General features: G+C 37.9%; 1 protein-coding gene across 2 annotated transcripts in view; it reads left to right on the forward strand.

The window, feature by feature from the left end:
* Positions 1-22,740, forward strand: part of RNF38 (ring finger protein 38) — a 107,389-nt gene that overhangs the window by 60,967 nt on the left and 23,682 nt on the right. For both annotated transcript variants that reach the window (XM_062513190.1, XM_062513192.1), the window contains 2 exons: positions 17,138-17,331; positions 22,294-22,507. In XM_062513190.1, coding sequence (XP_062369174.1) covers positions 17,138-17,331; positions 22,294-22,507 — 408 coding nt within the window. The remainder of the gene's footprint in view (positions 1-17,137; positions 17,332-22,293; positions 22,508-22,740) is intronic.

Here is a 22,740-nt window from a genome sequence, read left to right on the forward strand (position 1 = left end):
TTATAACTAGAACATACGGTACTTGTGAAGAGTGTTAATTGTGAAAAGTTGTATGTAAATAAAAGGGTCTTAAAAAGTAAAGATTTCATTATCTCCTTTTTGAATTTTTCTTTGTTATCTCATGGACTTACAGCGTAAGTTGAACTTCATTTGATTTTCATCAAATGGTTCATTTTGTGGGGTTTTTTAATTAATAAAAGTATAATAAACAGTGAATTGAAGTTGCATGTTCATGAGTCCTTACTTTGTACCTGCAGTGGTGTGGAAGTCACAGTACATAATTGTCTTTTCTTTTTTTTGAAATACAAGGATTTGGCTCAGAAGCTGATATTAGTTGAATCAGTTACTGTTGTGATTTGTCACAACAACTTGTGAGGTTTATGTTTTTTTAAATAAGTTTTTTTTAATATGGCTTATTGACATTATATTAACAGATAACTTCTGTTATTTCAAGTGGACTGTTAATGAAGTCAAGTTACTTTTTCAACTCTTTGCTAAGGAAAGTCTTTAAGAGTTGTGAAGGTTTTTATGCAAGGTCTTGCTAAAATATAAAAATTGTGTGGTTAGGGAGGGAAGTTATTTCTTCGGACCTATCTGCTATTGAATTGTAGCCTTGTGCTATGAAACTGTAGTGTTGTCATAAGTCAGAGCTGTCATACATGCTTGTTTGTAGAGACTACACGGGCTGAATTGCTGGAGATGTAATAAGAATTTGCACAGAACAGGTCTTTGACTTACGGAGTTCTCATTTAGCCTGTATGTGTAGCTTTACTATCCCCACCTCCCCTTGCCTCAGAAGGATTTGAAAGGCAGAAATAAGGGTAGAGGAAAGATACAGAACTTTTTTTTCCCTATTTTTAGTCAGTTGTTTTGACTCTAGAGGAGTGATTCTTAAAACTTCTGGAAGATACAGGCTGGACTAAATCAATTCACACAGAAGCAGACCTTGCGGTTTCCTTCTCTATACAAGAATTTATATCAAGTTAAATAATCTAATATGGAATATTTGAATTCTGCTGTGGGCATAACTTGATGAGGTCTGTGATTTAACCGGATGGTTTTCATTTTTTTAAATTCTTCAGCTTCTCATGGGAGTGGGTAGGTTCCTCTTTTACTAAGCATTTAAAAGATAAGGAAACTAGTTTTTTGGTGCCCTCTACTGATGCCTGTTTGTCAGAACATCGAAAACTGGTGCTGGTTTTGGTCTTTAGTAGCACTATATATAATATGCATAATATATTTATTAAATATATGTATACATATATATATACAATATATATATACACATTATGTATAGTAACAATATATATTATATACTCTATTTATATATATATATATATGTACTGTGTATAATAACAGCAGCTCTTTAAGAGCAGTGCAGAGGGGAAAGAGAGAAAGGAAGCCCTTTTACACCTCGAGTATTTTGCTGTTTGCCTTCCGACCACTTTGTCTGGATTGTACTGGAACTGTACCTCACCTGGTAGAAAAGTAGGTAAGCAGTGTATATCTGACTTGCTTAGTGTCTTCTCTTGGCAGTGTAGCAGTAAAAAGACTGATTTGTTTACTTTTTTCCTCTCAGGAAAATAGGGACATTCTTTCTTTAATGTCTGCAGTTCCTGGTTCTCAGTAAATACATTCCAGGTTTGCTGTCTTAGAATTTTTTCTTTCCTTGTTTATTTTCAGCAGCTGTGCTTTTTTTTTTTACTTCCCACTACTACCTCAGATACTACAAAAATGCCCAGTGCTTCATGTGAGTACCACTGCCTAGGCTGTGCTTTGCTTACTTTCAGTTTAACTTGCTCTTTCATCTTATCAGTCTTGCAGTTTTGTTCCTGTTGCAAAATCTGTGAATATCTCAGTCCTACAAAAACTCAGAAATTGCATTAAGTCAGCTACATTCTCTGCAGAACCTCTTGCCTTAGCCTTGTGGTCCGTCTTTGTCAGCTTTGTTAATTTCTGAGAGAAGGGGCCAATTTTTTTTTCTTCCATCACACTGCAGTAGCTAACAGTAAATTGTGTGAGAAGGGATGAGAACATTCATGGCAAAATTTATAGTGCTGCTGAGCAGATGTTCTGTCTGGCAGTCTTCATGAAAGCTTTAGGAGATGGCTTTCTAGACAAAAATTTCAGACTTTTCTTCCCTTTTCAGGTTGTTTAGATGACCTGTGTTGGGACTGTTCTTAAAAAAATTTGTGATGGGATGAATATTTTTGATGAGCTGCATTTTCAAAGTTTGGTTCTTGGACATTAATCTCATATAAGGAGATTTAACACTGTTTTGTTAGCAAATACTGAGGGAGGGCATTTCTCATCTGTCTTCTGAGTTTGTGTCTTGAGTAAACATCAGAACTGAATATAAAGCAAGATGGGAAGTGAAGAGATAGGAGATGTAGAAGACTAGAAAATTCATTTAAAATAGTGTTCTGGAAGGAGCTTGTGAAGACAAATAAGTTCCTAGTGGATGAGTATGGCTTGGGGAAAAACATTCAGCTTTGGCCACAAAAGACCTGTTAAAACCTATAGACGTCTAGTCACAGATCATAGGTTAGAGAACATATGTGAAGCTTTCTTCCTCTGTATTTAATTTCCTTACTGTATCAGAGAACAGTCAGAACACTTTCTCAAATTCAAATGCTGGGACCTTGTATAGTGTTGGTATTCTTTGGCTCTTTGTCATATAAGCGAATGTTTATGTGTATCTGTTGTTTTGTTCAACACTGGGCAGGGCTTGAGAATGTTTTAAAAAAAACCCACCAAATCTCACCAAATTTCTTGTGTTTTAAGTTGTTAATGCCTTTTTTGTTTCTCCATATAAAAGGTGTGAGATAAGGCTTAAGAAGCGAGTCAACAAACCATGCTTACTTGAATATGTTTGGGGGAGCGAGGCTTGTGTTCCTTTGCATATCACCTAATGTGTATCAAGTGGTTTGTTTTTTATTGACCTTCCTCTGACTTTGTGTAAGAATAATCTTATTTTTCTAAAGTAAATTAAAAGATCTACACAAGTAGAAGCTGTTTCTTGAAGCTGAGAACCTGCAGCGTTTTCTCATATATTCCTTATTTTGTTTAACTTAGCAGAAAATGCCAAATTTTTCTTGGGTTTGTAATCTCAAATAATTTGTCACTTATATTGATGAGTGAGTTCTTTACCCATGACAGGACCTGTTTGATGACAACCTCCCATCATGTGTATTTTGTAGGAGCAGAGGAACCAGTCACTGCTGCAGTACTTATGTGTTCACAGGGCCTGTACTGAGTCTGACACATGTGAAAAAGGAAGTTCTGCGGGCTGCTAAGAGTAAAAGATGTGTTCAGATCCCTAGATTCTAGAGAAGAACATTTTTTTCCCCCTATGCTTTTTAAAGCAGCTCATTAATTTAGCGAAACTGTTAATAAAAACTGAATTATGTGTGTATATTTAAATCATGTAGTCTCTAATATATAGCACATGGTCTAAATAGGATGAGCTTTGAAAAGAATAATAGAATATTTAGGTTGAAAAAGACCCATAAGATCATCAAGTCCAGCCATTAACCTCATACTGTCAAGTCTAGCCCTAAGTTACATCCCTATGTCTATATATCTTCTTTATTACCTCCAGAGATGGTGACTCAACTGCTTCCCTTGGAAGCCTGTTCTAATGCTTGATGATCATTTTGGTGAAGAAAATTGTACTAATACCTAGTTTAAACTATCTCTGGTGCAAACTGAGGTAATTTCTTCTTGTCTTATTACTTGGAAAACAGAACCACCTTGCTGCAGCCTTTTTTCAGGTAGCTATGGAGAGAGATAGGTTCTCTGAGTCTCCTTTCATCCAGGTTAAACAACCCCAGCTCCTTCAGCTGCTTCTCTTAAGACTTGTGCTGCAGACCCACCATGCTCCAGCACCTCAATGTTCTTCTTGTTGTGAGGGGCCCTTTCCTGGTTTACAATACAACATACATATTCTATTACCATCTGAGAAAGGTGATCATCCTTATCTCTGTGGGAAGTATCTTCTGTTAATGGGCCATTGAGTCCTACTGTATAACTGATAAGATTACATCATCCCATTGGGAGATGCTCCAGCCAGGAGGACAAGCCAAACCTTTCCTACTTAGGTAAAAAGTGAGGTTTAGAATGCCAAAGGCAGCCTTTTTCCACTGGATTCCAGAGGAAGAACCAGGCTTTTATCCACATCATCACTGGACCCTTTGGAGGAAAACTGCACCAGCACCCTGACTGACAGGGTATCAGGTTGTATTCTGACTCTGTCAGTGGTTTTATTTTTATTATTGCATGTATTTTGTTTTCCCTTTTTTTTTCTCTTCCCTATTAAAAATTGTATTACTGACTTGAAGTCTCACTGGTTTTGCTTTTCAAACCAGTACAGGCCCCGAACTGGACACAGGACTCTAGGAGTGGCCTCACCAGTGCCAAGTACAAGGGGACAATCCCTGCCCTGGTCCTGCTGGCCACATTTTTGATGACACAGGCCAGGATGCCATTGGCCTTCTTGGCTGCCTGGGCGCATTCCTGCTCATGTTCAGGGGCTGTCATCCAGCAGCCCCAGATCCTTTTTGCTGGACGCTTTCCAGACATTGCCTCAGCCTTAGCACTGTGTGGGGTTGTTGTGACCCAGAGGCAGGATATGGCACTGGGCCTTGTGAACTCTGACCTCAGCACATTGGTACATCCTGTTCAGATACATCTGCAGAGCCTTCTTACCCTCCAGCAGGTCAACTTCTGCCCAGCTTTGTGTCGTCTGCAGACTTACTGAGGAGTCACTTGATCATCTTGTCCAGTTTGTTGATAGAGATCTTATGTAGGGCTGCCCAGTACTGAGTCCTGTGGAACACCCACTTGTGACTGGACACTAATTGAATATAACCCCATTCACTAGAATTCTCTAAGCCAGGCCATTCAGCCAGTTCTTTACCAAGGAAAGAGGGCATCTCTCTAAGTCATAAGCAGCCATGACCAGGAATCCTAGATTGTGCTGTTAAGGATAATTGTGCAGTGTATCAACATGTAACATTCTGTAGTGTAGATAAATCAATTCTAAAAAAAATGTAGTTTAACAAAATGCCAATCATAACAATATGCTTGGTGACCCACTATGTCCAGCCATAGGTAATGAAGAGTTTATTTGCCCTGAACTGTATGAAGGGGAGAGTAAAACCTTGGTATTTATTTCACCTGTGAAAATTTGCTTTCATATGGAAAATCTGTAGAATAAGGAAAAAATAAATTAAGCATCATAAATAGAAGGACAGAACTGATGCACAGGGTGACAGGAGCCCTGTTTGGTGTTGGAGGCTGCTGGGACAGCTGAAGAACAAGGGTTGCCATTGTCCTGTGTGCCATGAGGGATGTGTTTTCTTCCTCATTCAGTGGCATCTCCCCAGAGGAAAAGGAAATTCAAAAAGGTGGAACTTAGAGTGCCTTATTCTTAGAATGAAGTATCTTGACCTTTTGAGTTTTCAAGCCTGTATTTAAATACCACTCTTTTAAGCTGTATCCTTTAAGACTTGCTTGTTATTTTTTGGTTTGTATTTTTTTTCACCAATAGCACTGTGAGTATATTGAAGACCATTTTGTTCTTAATATGACAGTTTGGTTGTACTAATCAGATTTTTGTGGATCCATTGTGTAGTTTCTAAAATGCTTGAAAGGCATTTGTTGGGGCTTCAAATCATTAGTAATACAGAGAATGTGAAACAATGTAGAGAGAAAATTGTGGTATGAACTGAGAACACGTCAAACTACATTACATACAGAAATTTTTAACAGTATGATGTGCTGTTCCAAAAGATTCTTCCATCTTTTGGTAATGCAGTTCAGTATTGTGATGACAAGCAACAATAGTGAAGACAGTCAAGTATGAGTATGTGTTACCACAAGAAAGGTTGAGTTACTATGCCAGTAGTCCTCTCACTAGGGGTAGATTTCAAATACTGATTTGTCCTTGTGCCTATTGTGGATGTCAGTTATAGCAGTGTGAGTAATGTTTTTATTAGTGTAAATATTTGGATGTTCTTTTGATGCTTTGTCAACTAATACCATCAGTGTAACATCCATTCGCACAAATAATATTTCAGTCTTCACTGCTCAAGTGATAGCTCATCCATTTACATGTGTTGTGTTTCATATGTGTGTATGCATACCTGTGTGTATCTATAAATGTGTAGTTTAATACAGGGAAAAAAATCTTGAAGTGGAAAGAGTGTGATTTTGCTTTTTACTTGTAATGAATGTCCTAATTACCCTGTCTCCTCTGAAGTACCTGTATTGTTAGTTTCACATGCCTAAATGGCAAAATCATTAGTGAATACACACTGAATATGCAAACTAAGCATAGAGTAGACTTTGCTGTGAAGCAATTTTGAGTCTGATTCTCTAGAGATTCCCTTCTTCTCTCATCAAAGCAGAAAGAGCAGAAGGATTTTTAAAATTTAAAATGTGGTCTTTTTCAGATGTGCATATACCTGAACACCTTGTCTTGTCACCACCACACTCTTGCCCTGGTATCATTTTAAGTATGTCAATTTCAGCACATTTTATGATATTTAAAGAAATTTATTTACAGTAATGAATACTTTTTTATGGTACACATGCGAACTTCTATGTGTTTCAGCTTTGTACATAGGAAAATTAATTATCTATAATTCTGTGATTTTAATTAAAAATTTATCTTCTGCTTACGGATGAAAGAGGGAGTCAGGACTCTGTGAAGGCCCAGAGAAAGCTTTTAACACCATCACCTGAAATTACCCTTTCTGTGTTGTGTAAGGTGGTGCAGATGTCAAAACATGGACATTTTACCTCAGATCTTGGTAGGCATTTTGGAGATTGACTGATAAAAAATTATTAATGGAAGATTGATTTTTTTAATACCACCATTGATATTTTTGGATACCACTACTGTTTGTTGCGTAACTTTCAATTTTCAATTTTAAGAAAGCTTGAAATGCTTGCTATTATAGTACATACTAATTGCAGGGAACATCAACAGAAATAGCACAATTTTTTTTTCCATTTTCCGTCACACCACTGACAAAGCTGAGTTGAAAACTGAGACCATAAATTGGGATTTTAAGGTGAAATTAATATTTTTCGAACAGTTGGACTTTTTTTAACAGAGGGGAAGGTATAGCTGAGGTTTCTTCCCATATTGACGTTTGGTTGGTGTTTTTAGTTAAAGTTGAGATTAGTTAAGATTTAGTTGAGAGTTAAAGATTCCCATTCAGAAAAAATATGATGTGGTGATGCAGAAATAAAAAGTTGCTAACATCTTTGTGAGTTTGGAGCATATAAAGTGCTTTGATTCATTCCTGTAAAAAAATTACTGCAAAACTTTTTTTATGTTTCAAAGGATTGTTTGCTTGCAGCAAGTACTGCAAGCAGTAGCAAATACTAATTAAATTCAATTTGAAGAACTTTGAGATGGCTGTGTGCTGCCTTGATTCTGAAACCTGCTTCATTATTAGCTAAGGAGGTGCTGCCATTGTGATATATGGATTTTACTGTCCATTTTGTATGAGCAGTAGAGCTTGAAAAGAAGAAACATGAAGTCATATTAAAATAATTTCCTTCTTTTTTTAAATGATGTTGAGTCCTGCAGTGCTAAATATGATGCTAATATTTTTACATTTTTCTAATATTTTCATGTGTTTAAAGTTCATGTGAAGCAAAGTCATATTCCAGTGTTTGGAATGAGAAATTGGTATCTAATAATCAAATTTGTAGGACTCTCTCAAGTACTTAATGTGTGAAACTTCATCACTTAGGATGTACCTGTCTCTTAATGTATTTTTTTGTATATCCTAAACATCCAGTTAAGTGAGAAAAGCATTTCAGAGAAGAAACTGATATGGAGAAGACACTGGAAAAACACAAAAATGTCAATCTGATGTAGAATAAGCAACAGATTAAATATTCATCTTATTTATGGTGTTTTGACCTTAAGTAAAGCAAGTCTTTGTTGGACTGTCCAGTATGTCAGTGTTTCTTTTGTGGTAGGAGCTCAGAACTGCATGTAGTACTCCAGATGCTATCTCCTAGGACTTTTGCAAGAACTCTCTCAGTTTGGCCTTTCTTTCATTCCCCTGCTTTTTTTGAAACAGTTCTGTAGTATTGCTGTATGATTTGCTATTGCATGCCTCAGGTTTTACAGTTAAACTTCACATGGAGGATTCATTGTCAGTTCTCATTGCTGAAGAATGAATTGGCTTTTGTGCCCACCGTCAGTAAATAATGAATTGATCCTGTTAGCCAGGAGTGGATTATGGATGTCCAGAAAGATTATTGAGGCATGTTCTTGGTACAGTTGTTAGCTATATTTGCAGCTACAATTGATATATACCATGTAATTGATACATACCATCAAAGTGTTGAAAGACAAAAAAAAAGAGATGAACTTGCATCTTCTTTTTACCATGTCTGGTAACGTTGCTTTTATTTTACAAATTGTGTTCTTTTTACTAAGTATTGTGGAAAGTTCTGCTGTTTCACTGTCAGAAGGGCTCTTTAATTCACATGAATTACTAAGAAACCTGATACATATAAAGCTGCTACAGAAAATTTTGTACTAGCAACCTGACATGGCTATTGAACATTGGTTTCCATTTTAAGATGTGGCTAGTTTTCTTCTTACCACATGGCCATATATCAAAAACAAATTAAAGAAAATCTCGTAGGCTTCTTTTCAGAATGATATGCCTTGCTAAGCGTTATTCTATCTGAATTGAAATACTTTCTTCGTAAGTCAGCAGAGGGTAGGTTTTTTAACTACCTTTTTTTTTATGAAGAAAGCTATAAGAAACGGTGTCATGCTTAGTGGCTTTTTTTGTTCTCTGTGGAATTTTCATCCCAAGTAGAAGTTACAGATTAATTTTCTTAATTCTTGACAGTGTGAGAATTAAGAAAAAAAAATAAGATAAAAGTTTGGAAGTGCAGAAAGAACTGATCTTTTTTGAATCCTCAGGTGTATCTGGTATTCAGTGGGGATCTGTAGATACTCACAAGGGCACTTTGTGTGTCCAGGATACATTTTGAAGTACCTGGAAGTCCTATTTAAGTTGCACTTCTTTCGCAGGAAAAAGGCATCAAAAAAGCCTTGTGTTTAAGCATTACTTGAAAATCAACTGCAGAATCACAGTGGCTGAAGTTGGAAGGGACTTCTGGAGGTCATCTGGTCCAGGTCTCCTACTGAAACAGGGCTAGGTACAGCTAAATGCTGAGGGTCATGGCTTTTGAGATAATCCAAGATGAGAGACTCCAGAGCCTCTGTGAAACCTGTGCCAGTGCTCAGTCACTCTCCAGAGTAAAGAAGTGTTACTCATGCTGAAATGGAGCCTGCTGTGTCTCACTGAAGAGATAGCCCTGAGCTTTCCCTTTTATAGGCTGATCAGCCAGTCCAAGGCTGTCTCAGTCTTTCTTTACACAAGAGGTGCTCTAGGTGATTCATTGTCTCTGTGACCCTTTATTGGACTCTCCAGTAAATCAGTGTTTCTCTTGTGATGGGGAGCCCAGAACTGTGCACAATACCCCAGATGCTATCTGCTAGGACATTTGCAAGAGTTGGCTCATTTTGGCTTTTCTTTCAGTCATCTGCTTTTTATTTAAACAGTTTGCAGTTTTGGGAAGTTCTGCATTTCTTTGCCATTTTTTATTAGCCCAAATTCAGATTTCCCTTACTCTTCCTTCATCAGGAAGTTGTTTAGTATGTGCCCAGACAGCCACGTTTCCATGATGTGTCCTGGTCACAACTCTGAAGTCAAGGCTTGGGTAGAACAAAATGGCTCTGAATACTACTAATAGAGAGGGTTTTAGGTAAAGTTTTTTTGTTTTTTTTTAAGGCATGAAGCATTATTTATGTTCTAGGATTTATACTAGTGCCTGGGGATGCAGGGTGTGGACATCAGTATTAGAATTTTTATTTTCTTTCCATGTACTCATTTACCTTGACTTTATGGTTATGTTATAACAAGATTCTGCTCATCAACAGCTGTAACAGTTTGCAGTTCTTACTAGAGAAGTCACTGTATCTTTTCCAGATGTTCTCTTATTCATGAAAAGATGTATAACGATTATGTGAACGGTGGTGAATTGAAGCAAAGGTTCTGAATCCAGCCTACTCTGCAGAAATTGAACAGTGTTATATGCTCTAGTTGGACTGGCACACAGTTGGCAGGATGAAAAATATCACTATGTTGGCCCATGCAGCTAAGCCAGCAAAATTCTTTGGGCAAATAAAATTATACTGGCAAAAGATTCTTATTTCTGGTGTTGATTTTGTCAGCTGAGGTTCCTCTAAAGAGCTTTTGCCAATGAAAGATGTGTGTCATTACAGTATGATTCTGCTGGCAAACCTTTATACCTGGACAGGTCCTTTGTCATGCAGCTTTGATTCCAACTGGATAATCATTGTTTATTTTGTCTTGAAAAAAACACACCAATTAGGCTTGGAAGTAGGCCACTTGTTCATAAAACCTGTTACTTTTTGCTACTTGTGGCTCAGGGCTTTTATTTATTCCCCATAGTGGCTTCTTACAGTAGCTCCTTTCTGGTTTTGTTTAAAGCTCAAATTTTATGAATATATTTAGAGGAAATTTCAAACTTCATGGTCAGTCACCAAGAGCTTTTAATCTGTCATCTTACAAGTTAATATGATCCCACTTTTTTCATATTTTTCTCTTTTTTTTTTTCTTTTTTTTCTTTTTTCTTTTTTTTCTTCTTTTTTTTTTTCCCTCTCACTGTTACACAAAATGTAGATGTGGATCTCTCAAGAGTAAGGCAGGACAATGAGCAAGTGACAGCTTTGGCTTTCATGAAAATTGAGAATTACCATTGTTGGAGCCCTGGGACACCTGTGCTAGTCAAATGGAGTGAAGCCCAAGGGAAAGCACATCAGGCAAGGATGAAAAAACCTGAGCTTATTAACATACAATATATATACAGTGTCCTGTTTTGCTCATTAGGAGACTGGCTGATGTAGTGCAGGTGCTGTTGTCTGGATTCCAAGGTCTGCAGCTTGCTTCTGTCATGTGTACTGGTGCTTAAGTACATACAGATGGGGGTGTGTGAACTATGCTGGGTTATCATTGCAAGAAGATTAAATGTCCTTTGGACTTTACATACCTGGATGGGAGAAACAAATTTTTCTGGTTAACTAAGAAATTCTTCTCATCCCCTACACCAACCCTTTGCATGTTCATTAAATATTCTTGTTTAGGGCAAGGGTGAACAGCTGTTGTTTATTCCCATATCCTTCTTAGTTTTTACTGTTTTCAGAAGTAATCTTCATTTTGCTCTTCCTGGGTTGACATAGTGGTTACAGTTGTGCTCTGTATTGTTTGTGAGAGTTTTATGATCTGTAAGGGAACATCAGCTTGTGTAAATTTTGTCTGTTCGAGAAATGTGTGAGTGCCTGTCTTGGTCTAGGGCAAATCTAGGCGGAAACCTCTGAATGGGGTTCCTCTAGGAAACAGATTCAAGCAGTCCTTCTCTCAAATGCTGGTTTGGGGAAAAATATTTCCTCAGAGAGAAGTGGAAAAAAACCCTGTTTATTTAACAGGCAAAGCACTTCTCAGTGTAAAAATGAGCAATACAAAACAGAAAAACCTCTCACTGCTCAGAAGAGATGACAAATTCAGCAGAGTCCCTTCCGTGCATTGCAGCCCAGCTCACTCAGGCTGTTCTCAGTCCCTCCAGCACTGGGAAATGCCGCGGCCCAGGCCAGGCCTGGTGTGACAGAGGTGTGAGCTGCCAGTGCTCCTGTGGGTTTTCAGTCCAGAGCAGGTTCAAACAATTCCAAGAAAAAGGAAAGAAAATCCACAGTCCAAGGAGCTTTGCCTCAGCTAGCTGGAAAAAAACAACCAAAAGCAAAGGAGAGCTCTCCTGTCCACTGCAGACAGCACAGTCTGTGTGAAGGATGTGTGGGAGCAAGCACAGTCTCTGATAGCAAACTCTGCACCTCTTCTGTCCCCCTTCATTCCTGGAACCAGTCGTAAAACTGCAGAACTCAACATTCGACAACAACAGAGCAGACGAGTGGGGATACAAGCATCATGAAATCACCCCCAAGACAGTGCCATAAGGGGATGAAAAGGAAAAGCAGTAATAAATAGGAATATTTTGAGGCACAAATCTGTTGAACCAATTGGAGAGTGTATGTGAAATGTAGGTATGTTTATTTCAGTGAGATTATTTGATTGTAGACCTCATCAAATGGCATTATCAGAGAAAAGAAGAAGCCATAAACTAGATACAGAGACACAAACCTGCCAAGCAAACTTAACAGAGACAAAAACAAGAAACAAAACCTGGTCTGTCACACCAACTGATGAGCTATCAGAAATTTGCATACAAAGATTCTGTGGCTGATAAGGATGCAAACTTGAGGGTCCAGGGTGTTGGGGCAGGTCATTGAGACTATGTAATCTGAGAAGGTAATTTGCAAGGGAAGGGAGTTGGGAAAGGAACAAAATAGGGCCAGACAGTAAAAGGGCTGATACAAGTAGACTATGGCTAGTCTTTATGCTTGTCTGGCTGAGCCCTGTGCCTCATCCCTGCTGTCTGTCCTGTTTATATTATATCTTTTCTTAACTGCCCCTCTACATAATTTCACTTCGTATGTGTGCTGCAGGGACTAGGTGAGACCAGCTTGAGTAGAAACTAGGCCAGCAACTGGAGTCTCCCTGGAGATGTTACAAACCAACCAGGTTTGTAGTGCCAGTGGTGGAAGTGAGCGAGATTCTTGGTGGCAAGAGCTGGAGGAGCTGTAGCTATCTGAGTAATTTTCTTGGTTTCCTACAACTTGGTTTCTCTAGTGCCAGCTACAGGGGGGTTGTATGAGCTTGTAAACTCCACCTTGTAATGCCACACCTAAATTAAACTTCTGCCACTGCTGCTTTCTGTGGGAGAGATGGAAGAAGGCAGTAATGCTTACAAAGCCATGTGGCCTGCAATGGCTCCATCCTGTCACATAAGTGATTTCCCTTGTCTTGGTTTTGGGATTGTGGGGCACAACTCCTCCAGAGCTTACTTAACCTAAGCCAAAAAATGTACTTACGATTAGGTTGGTCTTGGATTGTGAATAAACCACTGCATTTGGATGTAACTGTTCAGCCCAAGAATTTACTGTTACTGTGGGTACAATCAGATTAACAGAAATGTTGAAATGTAATTCAAATTACAGTCGTACGAATTGTTGGATCAGATAGGATATGCAGAGTACTCAGTTTGCTAGTCCATTAGATGCCTATAGTTAAATTTGAAAATGCTTGTAAATGTTGATGTTTACCAACTTGTATCATGGGGGAAAATAATTTCCTTTTCAGTATGCACTCATGGAGAAAAAACATGCAGCTGTTGATTTTTGGTCTGCCTGGTAGGGTTTTACAGGGTATATCCATCAGATTGTCCTTGTGTAAACTTTCTATAGGCTATGCATGAGCATAGTCCTGAGGTATTAGTTTACTCTTAAAATACACATCTTTTATGGGCTACAGAATAGATGTAGTTTATTCTCTGAATCTGAGATGGCAGTTATGGAGTAGTTTCTTGTGTTTCATAGGACCATTAAGTGGAAATGTATAGGGAGTTGGAGAGGAAAGTGATTTTCAGATATTTGCAGGAATTGCTTTGGTAACAATTCCCTTCCGTAATGGTTAATAATCAGTGTGTGGCTGCAGTGTTTATAATTTTACGGGGAAAGGAAAGTGAAAAAGACACACCTCAAAGGGTGTTGTCTTGATGAAAATACCTAGTTTTTCCCAAATAAAATGGAAAAGCTTTCAGAGAAAACATTACTACAAGAAACATATGCAGAAATAGAACAAATACTTCTGAAGGGTGTTTTACAAGCAGGCATACTCTTTATTCACCTTTATTGCCATTACACTTATGGGAGTTAATGGGTACACAGATGAGAATGACACAAAACTACACTAAGGATGTCAGTGAAATGATAACTTCTGGGAATGGCAGTGAAATGCTGAATTTTATGGACGATATTGTAGGTATTAGTGGCCTGACATATGCTGCTTCTTTTACTAGTAACACTCTGATGACTTTGTCCTGATGCAGCTTCCTTTAAATATGAAGTAATCTGTATTCCTGTTGATCATGCTCTTTTGGTTCCATGTTTTTTAAAGAAGGGAAGTGAGTTTACCTTGTTAGTTAAAAGCTAGGTAGAGAGTTCTTGATAACTGCCATCCAGTCTGTTCTTGTTGCATGTCGGACACAAGAAAAATACATAGCAAATGACTGGAAAAAGTAGCAGTAGTCCCAGAAAATGTTTTGAGTACTAACAAGAAACAATAAGAGTGATTTCGGATTTGGGGGGCTCCTGTCGTTGTGGAAATAAACTACTGAACTTAATGACCAATAATAGCAGACTGAAAAAATGTACTGTCAATTTATAGTTTTCCACATGCTGATTGAAAATAACATGAAAACAAAATTATGTGGGATATGTCTCTCTTATTAGCTCCTCGTATGTTCCTGCGTACTAGTATTATCTTGATCCAATTACCACATGATTCAAAATAACTAAGACAAAACACTAAGTCTTCAATTAATTAGGTTTGTATTTGGGGTTTTTATAACATCTGTTTGCAAATAAGTTGAACTTAGCTTTAGGTTACTTCTTTTTCAGTACAGAAAATGACACAATTGCATTTTAAATCTCTGTACATGCAGTTTCAAAAAAATATTTTAGCTTTATTTTCTTTCTAATGGGAAACAATTTTGAGTAAAATTACTGTTGCTTACTGCAGAGGGCAGTTAGCACTTGGGGAGATTGAAATATTTGTGAGAGTTAGTAATATGTAGTGGTGATAAAGGCAGACTACTTAGGAGTTTGCATCTCTGCAGTCTCTGAAGTGATGCACTCTTGATGCAAAAAGAAAATAATAATGATAACATAATAATAATAGAAGCACTGTTATTCCAAAGTAGACTGCTTTATATGGGGCAGTGTATAGCAGTGTTAATGCTTGGGAAGGGTGTCACATTTAAATTAGGGCAGTAGCAGTGGGAGATCCCCAGCCAAAGGCATGTACAGACTGTATTAGGATAGAAGTGGTTATTGTATTCTTTCAAGGTTTTCTTTTCTGCCAGCTTCACTAAATGCACTTTTTTCCTTCCTCCCTTTGACGTTTGCTTTTGCACTCAAAAAAATCTCAGCATACCTAATTTAACTGCATTCTTTTTACCTTTCTCTTTGAATAGGCTTAGTCATCATGGTGTAAAAAATAGGGCCACAAATCAGCCTTCTCTGATTCTTATAGCATTGTTCCTTTAAGATTGGTCATTTGACAGTGTTCTCTGAAATCTAATAAAATAAATGTTTTCACAGAAGCAGTGCTCTCAAGGCACTTACTGGGTTTCTCTTCCAGTATTTTTGGTGTTGAACTTCTCAGGGCAAGCAACTTTCTGAAGAGTCACCCTTTACCTGGACATCTACTGTCATGAACCATCAGGTGCATACCTGCCTTTTGACCTGTTTTTCTCCAAAAAATTAAAGTGCAGTTGGTAAAGGAGTTCAAAAGAGCTTGAGCAACAAGCAGATGCATGCATTATCAGACTGGTTCCCTATGAAAGCTGACTGTTTTAGATAAGATACAGTAGGGAAAAATTACAATCTGTTGTAAAGTAATTGAAAGCAAGAGACTGAAAAGCTCTAAAATTTCACAAAATTGGCCAGAAGTAAAAGAGAGAAAAAAATACCTTTTTTCTCTTGAACACCTGGACAAAATTTCTAGTTCTTAAAGTGAGTGTCCTTTCACTGGAAAGAAGGCTAGAGTACAAACTGTATGTTGATGGAAGCCTACCAAGAAGCAACTTAATAGAAATGCTCCTGTAAAGCTAAGAGCTGGGAGAGGTCCATAGTCCAGTCTACAGTTAAGTCTGAAGTGAGACCCAGTCTAGGGGGAGCGGGCAGTTCTGGAACACAGAGGCATTGCAGGCAAGCTGTTTTCTGTGTTTCTGCTATCTGCAATTACATGCAAATGTAGTTGAAATAGTGCTGTGGTGGACTGAAAAGGAAGCGGTGGAGCGACTGTACAAGCTGGAGGGCAACTAAATAATACAAGTTTGCTTGCATTAGTAATTTTGTCAGAGAAGTTCATATGATGCTTGGACTAAAGGATGGTTCCAGTGGTAGTTCATATGTTTTTAGCTGTTGTTTGTTCAGTTGGTGATTTCTGAAGTAGGATGTGTACTTTTCTGTATTTTCAGTTGTCATGCCTGTTAACAGCATGATGTGTTTTAATTTTGACAGAATAGTGGGGTGGAGGGGAGCGATGCTTATTACATTTGCTACTGGCTTCATAGGCATTGGTGGGAACTTGTGAGAAGAATGACAGCTCTGTTAAATTGTTTGATAGCATGGACACACAGTGAAAAGTAGTTGTGTTCATAACCAATTGGAAAATACTGCTTGAAGGTGAATGAGCTTCACATCACTAGCACTGGAAACTTCAGGCACTATGTAAGTCTTGTGGAATTTTAATGAAGTAAACAGACTTAACCAGAGATTGATTTTTCTTCTCTTCAGGTTATGTGTATGAATAATTATCATGCCATGAATAACTAGAAGGATGAAGTGTCTGTGCTGAGCTAGCAGAATTCAAGTAGGCTGCAATATAGAGCAAATGTCTGATTAGCTAAGTACAGACCTGATAGGAAGGGGGCGCAATACAGAGAGCAGGCTCTGTGTGGCAGCTGCTTACTGACTAGTACAGATTCCATGTGTGAAGACTGTGTTTATACATCTTCCCATGCTTCTGTAGCCTGAAGTGCTAAGGCAGGAGGAATGTAAAATAGGTGATGCCTTATTTTCTTTGTATTACTCTTTTCTGATACTGATTTTGCATGGATGTTGGAATTTTTATATTTTACTGTTGCTGAAGTATAATTTAAGTAGTAATTCTTCCAGGGGTTAAGGAACCATTAAATATTTGTGTTCACAAACACAATATAAAGGTGAATACATTTAGGTGATAAATTTCATGGTGTTTAAGGCTTCAGTCTTCAGTGAGTCACTCCTAAATGGTAGGTGCAAAGCAATACTGAAGTATGGATTGTAATTCACTCATCTGGAGGTGGATTTTGTTTTTGTTTTGTTTTGGTTTTCTTTGCACTGGCATAGAGCGAAGACAGTCCTAGTCCCAAGCGACAACGCCTTTCCCATTCAGTCTTTGACTACGCAGCAGCATCACCAGCCCCATCACCACCAATGCGACCATGGGAGATGACATCAAATAGGCAGCCTCCTTTGGCTCGGCCCAGCCAGCACCACTTCTCAGGGGAACGATGCAACACACCTGCACGAAACAGGAGGAGGTAAGCAAGCTCTGTAGCTTGGGAAACAAGTTCTTGTCCTTTCTGATTTTAGCTCAAGGAAGATGTGTTTTGGGCAGTGCTGACTAGATTACACATGGTAAACATGTTAACATTTCCTTTGAGCTGTAAGATAATGCAGTTGTGACTGAAAAGTTACTGGAAGCAATTCAGGCTTGTGCATCATCTTGTAATTTATGTGAAAAGTCAGCTTGAGGAAAGAAGTGCTCCAAACATGTTTCATTATGAACCTAATTCTATATTACTCTGCACTGAGGCAAAAAGCATGTAGAAAAGTGCAACAAAAAATCTTTCTCACCAGGGTAGTTTTAAAGGTGATAAGAATTACTCATGTAATACCATCATTTTCATTACAGTCACAATTATTTTTGTACTTCAATCAAAATAAGGATGAGAGATATCAGCTGGGGTGTCAAATGTTTGCTGAGCTAGGTGGTTCACAGGTAATAGTAATTAGATTTTCATTTTGTTTTTACCTTGTGGCTCATTAAGTTCTCAAAGCAGAGATTTTGGAGTAAGTTCCAGTGGTCATAGAAGAGAGAGGTCGGAACTGGGGCCTGGATGGATGATACTCCAGCAAAACATAAACACACAGAATTTTTTTTTTTTTGCTATTCTAGTTAAACAAATTATCCAAACTAGAAGCTTCCATTGCTTCATATTCTGCCTCAAAAATACTGAGTCATCTTATGCAAGTTAAAACACACTGTCTCTATTTGCTTCTAAGAAATGTTTTAGCTTGGTTTGTATTTTCGAAGACGGTATCTATCCTTTTTCATTAATATGAAATTCAGGCTTAAGATATATTTAGATAGTTTTCTGCAGATAACCACAAATCAAATTTGTTAACAATGATCAGCCAATAATTTTTAAGAAAGAGAGTTTAGAGCATGCTAGTTTTGTATCTTTGCTTCAACTTGATGAATTTGAAAGCTTTCATTCAGTGGCATGTAAAATATCCAGCTCTCAATGCAGCATGTCAGACTTAGGAAAAAGGTTAAATTGTGATATTAAAAAGAATTGTTGTGAAGACAGAAGGTCTGACCTTTCATATAGTTCAGTACAAGGATGCTTTGTTAGGGGCATTTGGCCCACAAAATTATTTTGACCTCAAATGGTTTGAACTGAGATGCCTGAAATACCTGCATTCAGTCATTTTTGTTTGGTGTCCAGTCAGCTTTCACAAATTTCTTTGCAGTGTTCACTAACATCTGCAGAGTTAAAGAGCATGCTTAACAAGGTAAATGCTAGATAATAGAATCTGGACTGTTTGTATATACTGTGGGGTGGAGGAAAATAATGGAAATGTGTAAGGGGTGAATGTGCATGGGACAAGTGTCTTTACATTCAGATACAGTCAAGTGCTACCGAGGTAGTAGCCTGTGGCTTTTGCAAGTAAGCCGTTTGCAAACAGGGAGACACCTCGTTGCAAAGCCATCTTCAGTCTAACAGGAGCTGTTAGGTTGGCTGCTGTTTTATGGACAAAAAATTACTCTTTCTAGGGCCAGCTCGCTTGCTCCTGGGTGATAAGACACACTTTTGCTCTATTCAGAGACATTGGAATGTGTCAGTACTTTGTTTCCGTGCACTTGAGTCAGGGCATTTTTTAGCTTGGGTGCAATGTTGTGTTTGAGCTAGCTCCAGGTCAGTTCCAGAATAGCATTGCACCTAATGTCTTCTTCTAGCAGCAGGATTTTTAGGGAAGACAATACATACATGTTTCTTGTTTTGCAGGATTCTTTCTGAGTCTTAGAGTGCTCTGGAGTCATACCAGAACTAATAGCCATTCTCATTGGTCAAAATTTGATTCCTTAAGATCATTATGAGTGCATCTGTTATTAATGCTTTAGGTGAGGTTATGCCTGTGCTTTTGAAGCTGATTTTTTTGTTTTCCTTGCTTTGTTTTCTCTTCTCATTGCAGGATGGTTTCAGAGTTCACCAGGTTTTCAGGTTAAGATAAGATGAAAGGTGCACTCCAGCTTCAAATGGTCATTGAGCTCAAGGAAATAGGCTAGGGTCAGTGCAGGCAAAACCTTTTAAGTGTGACTATTGTGGTCATCAGTGCCCCAGCGTAATCAACATTGACTCTTCCGTCCTACCACTTGATTCCTGTTGGTCAGGACAGTCTGTCTTGGGTTGGGTTTTTTTATTTGCTGGATGGTTTTTTTTCATTACCTGTCTTACTATTTTGACCTTACCTCTTGGTATCAGGGATTTTGTACTGTGCTTAACACAAGAGTGCCCTAATTTGTAGTGTTTTTTTATTCTGATTCATTGTAAGCAAATAAATACTTCATTAATAAAGATGGCCTTGTGTGAATTTGCGGAAAGATTTTGTCCAGATACTTTATGTAGTAGTACAGATAAATTACGAATGTAAAAGCATGATGCATGCCTGTGTGAAACAGAAAGCCATTCCAATTTATCTTAATCAGCCATTGTGAAATGGGGGGATCTGTACCATTGCTGTGCCTTACCTTTCATCTGTGCTTCCTTTCCTCCTTGTCTTGAATGTAATTCTGAACTAAAGGGATTCAAGAATGTCTTACTGCAAAGAAATCACCCTTTTTAGAAATACTAAGATCTGCACATACTAACTCTGCAGTTTTGGATACCTTTTGATGGCTGTTCTTACCTGAGGGTAGGAATTCCTGCAATTTTTTCACCACTTTCATCCTGTCTTCTTTGTTTTAACCCGGCATTTACTGTGTTTATACTGTGCATGTAGTAACAGAGGATTTTTTTTGTGGCTGTTTTTAAAGACTTCAAGCACAAGTTCATTACTGAAGTTTAATAATAGTTTAGACCCATGTCTTGACAATTATTTTGAAGTAATTTCCAGTGATTCAGAAGCTGATAAAGCTGATATTTTGCTGATTGAAAGGATAGTACATTTATAATTCTGTACAGGAAAAAAATCCAAATTTGCTTTTTTCCAGAGAATGATACTTCTTCATTCATTTAAAAAGACACTCCAGAAGTTTTGCCAGCGTTTACTGGCTTTTTCGTAATTCTGAGTTCATAGAAAAGTAAAACCTGGCTTTTTAACCAAGACAGAGGCAAGACTAGTTTTATGAGAACTACCTTGTCTAACAAGCCACCTTGTCTAAGTGGTGGTGGCAGTTAAGACAATTTCTGTTCTTCTGAAATGTTGGTGTTGTCTTTTATAACTTTCCTCTATTTTTGGAGTTTTTCCAAAGAAAAATCCTCACATAGACATTTTAATGTTAAAATATTCAGACCATTTCTGTTTCATAGCAGAAAACAGCAAATTTAAAACAACCTGGGTACTCCAAACACTAGGACATCTTCTGCATTACTAGTTCCACGATCAGAAGCTATACATGCCAGTTTTACGTAAGGAGAATATAGCAGTTGTGCCATATTAGTAATAAAGCAATACAGAGTGCAGAAAAACTTCAGGAAAGGAAACTGGATTTAAGACAAAATACATTAATAAGAACTTAATTTAGGTTCTCAGTGGTTAGAAGAAAACACAGCTTGTCTGTTCTGCCGTGGTAGTTTATAAAAATAAAGGCAGCTATGCATTTTTAGATTGTTGGGGTTTTTCTTTGCTGTGTTACAGCCTGGCCTTATGCCTTCTGTCTGACCTGTTGAGAATTACTATTTGTTTCAGTTCTAAGGATGGCAGTAATGTCATAAAATCTCTGTGAGGTCGGGTAGAAAAATAGTGGCTTGAGACATTGTATCAATATGCACACAGTAGCATCTAGGTCGCTGGTAATGTGGTCTCACTTCCCCCAAGTATGTCTGTTTCATGCAGCACAAAAGTTGGACTCAACCGAAGAAGTAGCTGGGATTTGCCAGTAGTTTGCAGGTTTATTTGATTTTTGTTTGGTAATAGCAGAAGCTCTGTTCCATGCAGTGTTGGAGAGGACAGGATCTAATAATGATCACAGATCCTTTTTGTCTCTTCTCTGCAGTTTGGGTCCTTAATCCTGTTTCATAAATGGGAAGCCATTTCACCTCATGTAGCTTTAATTTGCTGTTGCTTCTGGGACCTGTAACTTTTGTGTGTTGTGGAGATTGGAAGGCGTGTGCTGAAAGTACTGCAAGATCACTGTGTTTTTCAGTGCTTTCCCCTTCCAAATAAATGAGAAGTGACTTGTTCAAAACCTCTCATAGTGAGTTTATCATTTGTGTTCATCATTTTCTGAGTGCTGAACCTGAACCAATGGTCTTGGATTTCTAGAAGTTTTGGCTCAAGATAGTTGCAGATCTGCTCAGAAGATACACAGCAATTATAAAAGTATGCATAATCAAACCCTACACCTGTAGATCAGTTGATCAAATGAGGTGTATGCTCTGGTCTAAATCTATCTACAGAGATTCTCCTCTCTGAAAAAGAAACAATACCACAATCATAATTTCCTGTGATTTTCTGGAGAGAATTTTAGAATACACCTCAGTTAGGCAGTGAACATGTAAGAGCTGGAAAATTAATTTATTTCTTCAAAGAAGTCTACTGCTTTGTCTGCTGTCACTAAGCAAACAATCATTCTGTGGTGTGGTTGAAACAAAGACCTTGATGAAATCTGTGATCATTTAAGGACGGATTTTTACCTAGATAGAATAGAAGCATGGGAATGTTATGAAGATTGCTATCTTGACTTTTGAGCACTACTGTGGCAATCCAAGTGTCATTTTTTTAACAAGGTAATATTTACATAGAAGTTCTTCTCTTGGTTTCCCTAACAGCATTAAGCTATGCTCTATTAAGTATTTCCATACTGAAAAAAATGCCATTTGTAAGGATTCTAGCAGTTCTGTCAGTGAAAATTTTTGTTCCAATCTAATAAACTTGTTCTAGTAAAATTTTCCAGTTTAAAAAATTCCTTGATATTTGATTCTCTTGAGGTTTTAGCTATGAAGTAGGATTTTTGTCCTTTATATGACCTCTAATTTTTTTTAATGCATTTCCAGTCCTCCTGTTCGACGTCAGAGAGCAAGGAGAGATCGTTTATCTAGGCATAATTCTATTAGCCAGGATGAAAACTATCACCATCTCTCCTATGGACAGCAGCAAGCAATAGAAGAGCCTCGAGCCTTTCGCCCACCGAATGTATCTCCTCGTATGTTGCACCCAGCTGCTCACCCACCACAGCAGAATGCAGTGATGGTTGACATTCATGATCAGGTAAAATTTTTTAGACCACAAACAGAAGGCTGTTCAAGATGTGGCATTTGGTTTTGGGGGGGGTTTTCCCATGATTTTCAGGATCCCTCTCCTCGCCAAATAGTTCACCTCATCTCATGGTTGACAGTGAAAGTCACAAAACATGAAAGTTCATTTGACTTCTTAAAGAGTGGTGGCTTTTGTTGAGTATTGCATGTATGGAGCATTGCAGTAGGCAGTGAAAAATACACAAG

Source organism: Cinclus cinclus, chromosome Z (assembly GCF_963662255.1).
Source record: "Cinclus cinclus chromosome Z, bCinCin1.1, whole genome shotgun sequence".
Lineage (NCBI taxonomy): Eukaryota > Metazoa > Chordata > Aves > Passeriformes > Cinclidae > Cinclus > Cinclus cinclus.